This window comes from Austrofundulus limnaeus, unplaced genomic scaffold (genome assembly GCF_001266775.1).
Source record: "Austrofundulus limnaeus strain Quisiro unplaced genomic scaffold, Austrofundulus_limnaeus-1.0 Scaffold1444, whole genome shotgun sequence".
NCBI lineage: Eukaryota > Metazoa > Chordata > Actinopteri > Cyprinodontiformes > Rivulidae > Austrofundulus > Austrofundulus limnaeus.
In genome coordinates this window covers 24,820-30,300 of record NW_013953846.1, presented here as the reverse complement: position 1 = coordinate 30,300, position 5,481 = coordinate 24,820, and the positions used below count along the sequence as shown (strand labels likewise).

The 5,481-nt window shown below is 41.1% G+C and overlaps 2 protein-coding genes across 3 annotated transcripts in view; both read right to left on the bottom strand.

Moving 5' to 3' along the window:
- The window catches only part of tubb6 (tubulin, beta 6 class V), a gene marked incomplete at its 5' end in the record, with an annotated part of 6,359 nt that extends 3,897 nt beyond the window's left edge, over positions 1–2,462 (bottom strand). Inside the window, 1 exon segment of the mRNA XM_014032410.1 lies at positions 2,374–2,462. Coding sequence (XP_013887864.1) covers positions 2,374–2,430 — 57 coding nt within the window.
- An 897-nt stretch (positions 2,463–3,359) lies between these two features.
- Positions 3,360–5,481, bottom strand: part of cidea (cell death inducing DFFA like effector a) — a 3,087-nt gene continuing 965 nt past the window's right edge. Inside the window, exons 4-5 of one of the 2 annotated variants that reach the window (XM_014032408.1) lie at positions 4,206–4,378; positions 3,360–3,754 (exon numbers count right to left, since the gene is read on the bottom strand). In XM_014032408.1, the coding sequence (XP_013887862.1) occupies positions 3,643–3,754; positions 4,206–4,378 (285 nt within the window). In that variant the 3' untranslated portion in view covers positions 3,360–3,642. The remainder of the gene's footprint in view (positions 3,755–4,205; positions 4,379–5,481) is intronic. The other variant, XM_014032409.1, reaches the window with a different exon arrangement.

Genomic DNA, 5,481 nt, shown 5'->3' with positions numbered 1-5,481 from the left:
GGCTCCTAACACGGCTGGACTTTGGCTCCTAACACGGCTGGACTTTGGCTCCTAACACGGCTGGACTTTGGCTCCTAACACGGCTGGACTTTAGCTCCTAACACGGCTGGACTTTAGCTCCTAACACAGCTGGGCTTTAGCTCCTAACACGACTGGACTTTAGCTCCTAACAGAGCTGGACTTTAGCTCCTAACACGGCTGGACTTTAGCGCCTAACGCGACTGGACTTTAGCGCCTAACGCGACTGGACTTTAGCTCCTAACACGACTGGACTTTAGCTCCTAACACAGCTGGACTTTAGCTCCTAACACAGCTGGACTTTAGCTCCTAACACGTCTGGGATTTAGCTCCTAACGCGACTGGACTTTAGCGCCTAACGCGACTGGACTTTAGCTCCTAACGCGACTGGACTTTAGCTCCTAACACAGCTGGACTTTAGCTCCTAATGCGACTGGACTTTAGCTCCTAACACGACTGGACTTTAGCTCCTAACACGGCTGGRCTTTAGCTCCTAACACGACTGGACTTTAGCTCCTAACACGACTGGACTCTTAACACAGCTGGGCTTTAGCGCCTAACACGACTGGACTTTAGCTCCTAACGCGACTGGACTCTTAACACAGCTGGGCTTTAGCGCCTAACGCGACTGGACTTTAGCTCCTAACACGGCTGGGCTTTAGCTCCTAACACGGCTGGGCTTTAGCTCCTAACACGGCTGGGCTTTAGCTCCTAACACGACTGGGCTTTAGCTCCTAACACGACTGGGCTTTAGCTCCTAACACGACTGGACTTTAGCTCCTAACACGACTGGGCTTTAGCTCCTAACGCGACTGGGCTTTAGCGCCTAACGCGACTGGACTTTAGCGCCTAACGCGACTGGACTTTAGCTCCTAACAGAGCTGAACTTTAGCTCCTAACACAGCTGAACTTTAGCTCCTAACACAGCTGAACTTTAGCTCCTAACACAGCTGGACTTTAGCTCAGAATCTGAAAATCTCGAAGTTTAATTTGATAAATTTGTCAAACATGATTTTACTGATTTTGACACAAAACAAATATTTTTTGTTGAACTTGTGGTCAAAGTGAAACAGGAAGTGATGTCAAAGAGGAACTTCCTGGTTGTTGTTCATCTCTGATAATCTCTGAATAATCTCTGAATAATCTTCAGAAACATCAGATTTTTCTGCTGTTATTCACAGGTGTTCCTCTGTGACATCACTTCCTGTTTCTGCTCAGGTCAATCAGCTGATCATCTGTGTTACAACAAGTCATTAATGTTTATTTAATGTATCAGATTCATCAGTAAACCTGTTTGTCACTTAGTTTGTTTCAGTTTACATCAGATCAAAGACAAAATATTAAATAGTTTAAAACTGAAATCAGTTCATGTTTGTTTGTTTTTATTGTTTTTGTTTAGTTAAATTGATTTATATTCATAAAACTGGATTTTTAACCTCATCTGAAGATAAATATAAAAAGGGCAGATATAAGATTTATTCTTCTGCTGCCTTTGATTTTATTTGATTTACTTTGTGTTTTTGTTCTTTGTGTTTAGATATGTTACAAATGAAATGAATAAATTTATAAATAAATAAAAAACTGAATCAAAAAYAAAGTTAGTTTTAATAATCAAGCTGCAGACCTGCTGGTCGACTTCATTAAACCTGATTTAAAGGATAAAGTTTCACAGATCAGCACTCAGCTGCTACAGCCAGCTGCTACTGTGAGCTGTCCCACAGTGATCCACATAAATTATATTTAATATGAAATTATAAATTAGTTTCAGATGAAACGKTTGAAGTGTTTGGCTCTGACTAGCCCTGAGCTCATCCTGGGCCCAGCAGAACCCGGGCTCCTCAGAACCGGTTCTGTTGATGTRAAGAAGATAAATGTTTCTGTCAGGTTTGTTTAAATCTTGGATCTGATCTGAACACATTCTTTCCTCTCAGACTTTCTGTTGGAGCCTGTTTACTTCTTTAAAACACAAAACAACTGATTCTAATGTGAAAACTTTAGTTTTTATTTTATTTATAAATTAAATCAGTTTATCAGCATTAATAACTCTGCTCTACTTCAGGTGAAACTTTGTGAAATTATCAGGTTTTTATTAAAGTTTTCATGAAAATTTGAACAAATGATCTTTAAATTCAGCCTCATTTAGATGATTTTCTGAGTTTAAACAAGTTAATTAATTAAAGGTTCAGATAATCAGAAGCAGCTGGACTGAGACCAGACAGAACCGAGCTTTAATGAGTTCTGGACCTTTAATGAAACCTGTAGGAGGGTCCAGTTCTGCTTTAATCTTGTTTCAGAAATATAATTTAAAAATCAGCTGTTTGGATCTGAGAACCCGGTCCCGGTCCCGGTCCATACCTTGGTTCCGATCTGGTTCCCGCACTGACCCGCCTGGATGTGAAGGATCTCCCTCATGATTCCTCCTGGTTCTGGTTCTGGTTCTGGTTCTTGCCTCTGCAGCTCAGAGTCTGTGGAGCTGCGTGCACGCGCCCGCTCGGGTTCATGTCCTCCCACAGGCGCGCGCGTTCACGTGACCACGCCCTGATCACGCGCGTGCACGTGGACAGAGTCTCAAGTCAGCAGAAAAAGACAAACTTCAGTAAAAAGTTAATAAATTAAWATCTAAAAAAAAGTTCAGACTTTAAATCAAGATTCAGAAACAAACATTTTAATGTTTGAACTAAAACAAGTTAATCCAGATTTAATCCTTTAATTTCGTTCAGAATAWAAATATTCAGAATTTTTGGAGCTTGAAGACCTCACAGCCTCCAGCTGCTGTCAATCAGAGTCACGTGATATGTTTTCTCTTTCAATGACAATAAAACTACATATATTTTAAAAAACGTTTGAATAAACAAAAGTTAAAAACTTTTTGAATAAAACCAAAATCAACACTAAACATAAATTAAATGTTTTTTTTTTCATTCAGGAATAAATCCCATTGGTTTACATGAAGTGGGCGGGGCTTAAAGGTTGTACCTGAACCAGCCAGCAGGGGGCGTCAACTTCCTGCTTCTGTTCMAACATCTGGATAATTTAATCTGAATTATTTTACTGAAACAAACCTGAATTTAGAACTTAATTTGTTCCTGATTAATTTTCCACMAACAGAAGAACAACAGGACCCTGCCCCTGGTTCTGATCCGGTTCAGAGACAAACCCAGGAACCTGTGACCCTCAGACCTCCTCTCTGATGACCACAGACTGAGTCAGTCTTCATCTTTCTGAAGAGTTTCTGTTTTTTTACTGGTTTTATTCTGAAAGTTCGACTTTCTGGAGGAAAAAATATGAACAAGAACTGGATTAAGAKTTTTGCACAGAACCATGAGAGACTGGAGTCAGAACTCTTTAAAAACCAACATTTATTAGACGTGTTTAATAAAACCGGACTTTACAGAACCAGACTTTACAGAACTTTACAGCCAGAACCACTGGAGGGGTTTAACTTCATCACATAAAAACGTTAAAATATTCCGTTAGTCTGCAGAGGGTCTGGATCCAAACAGAACCGGGCCCATCACTCAAACAGAACCGGGCCCATCACTCAAACAGAACCGGGCCCATCACTCAAACAGAACCGGGCCCATCAGTCCGAGTCGGGTCTTGTTTATCTAGCGGGACTCTTCATCATCTGCAGCTAGCTGTAGCAGGGAGGATGATGTGCAGAGCAGCAGCCGGGCCAGGAGCCGGGCCAGACGGCTGACACAGAGCAGAACCCACCTGAACACAGCAGAACATTCTGACCCAGAACCACAGACAGAACCAGGACCAGTCAGTGAAGGACGGAACAGCCAGTTTTACATTCCCATGGCTTAAAGGAGTTTTAGTTTTCAGCTGCTATTAGCTGAATGCTAGCTTTATATAAGCTAAAAGGAGCAAAACATGTAGCTTAGAGGACAAAACAGAAGCTAAAAGTAGAACAGAAGCTTAAAAAGCAATAAAGAAGCTAAAGGGAACAAAAATATTAGATTGAAGGGGCAAAGCAGGGGTTTAAAGGRGCAGAACAGAAGCTAAAATATGCAAAGTAGCTAAAATTGTGCAGAAGCTGAATAGAGCAAAACAGTAACTAAAAGGAGAAAATTTAGTAGCTAAAATTAGCAAAAATAGTAAAAAAGAAGCAGCATATAAGCTAAAATTAGCAAAGCAGAAGCTAAAAGAAGCAGGACAGTAGCTGAAAGTGGAGGACCTACTTGAGGACGTGTTTGGCCCGGGTGCACCTGAAGTCGTAGGACAGCGAGTACGTGTCGTAGACCGTGGCTCTGACCCCCAGGCAGCACAGGAAGGCCTTGGGGTGCAGCTTGTAGAGGTCAAAGGTCAGTTTAGCGATACCGCTCTTCTTCGGCTCACGAAAACTGGGCAGGATCTGAAACAAACAGGAAACAAAAAACAAACAGGAAACAAAAAGAAACAAACAGGAAATAAACAAGAAACAAACAAGAAACAGTTTGTTTGTGTTTACTGCCACCTGCTGGAGGATCTGAAACAAACAGGAAGCAAACAGGAAACAATCAGGAAACAAACAGGAAGCAATCAGGAAGCAATCAGGAAGCAATCAGGAAACAAACAGGAAACAAACAGGAAGCAATCAGGAAGCAAACAGGAAACAAACAGGAAGCAAACAGGAAACAAATAGGAAGCAAACAGGAAGCAATCAGGAAACAAACAGGAAATAATCAGGAAACAAACAGGAAACAGGAAACAAACAGGAAACAATCAGGAAACAAACAGGAAACAATCAGGAAACAAACAGGAAACAAACAGGAAACAAACAGGAAACAATCAGGAAACAATCAGGAAACAAACAGGAAACAAACAGGAAGCAATCAGGAAACAAACAGGAAACAAACAGGAAGCAATCAGGAAACAAACAGGAAGCAATCAGGAAACAAACAGGAAACAAACAGGAAGCAATCAGGAAACAAACAGGAAGCAATCAGGAAACAAACAGGAAGCAAACAGGAAACAATCAGGAAACAAACAGGAAGCAATCAGGAAACAAACAGGAAGCAATCAGGAAACAAACAGGAAACAAACAGGAAGCAATCAGGAAACAAACAGGAAGCAATCAGGAAACAAACAGGAAGCAAACAGGAAACAATCAGGAAACAAACAGGAAGCAATCAGGAAACAAACAGGAAGCAATCAGGAAACAAACAGGAAACAAACAGGAAGCAATCAGGAAACAAACAGGAAGCAATCAGGAAACAAACAGGAAGCAAACAGGAAACAATCAGGAAACAAACAGGAAGCAATCAGGAAACAAACAGGAAGCAATCAGGAAACAAACAGGAAACAAACAGGAAGCAATCAGGAAACAAACAGGAAGCAATCAGGAAACAAACAGGAAGCAAACAGGAAACAATCAGGAAACAAACAGGAAGCAATCAGGAAACAAACAGGAAGCAATCAGGAAACAAACAGGAAACAAACAGGAAGCAATCAGGAAACAAACAGGAAGCAATCAGG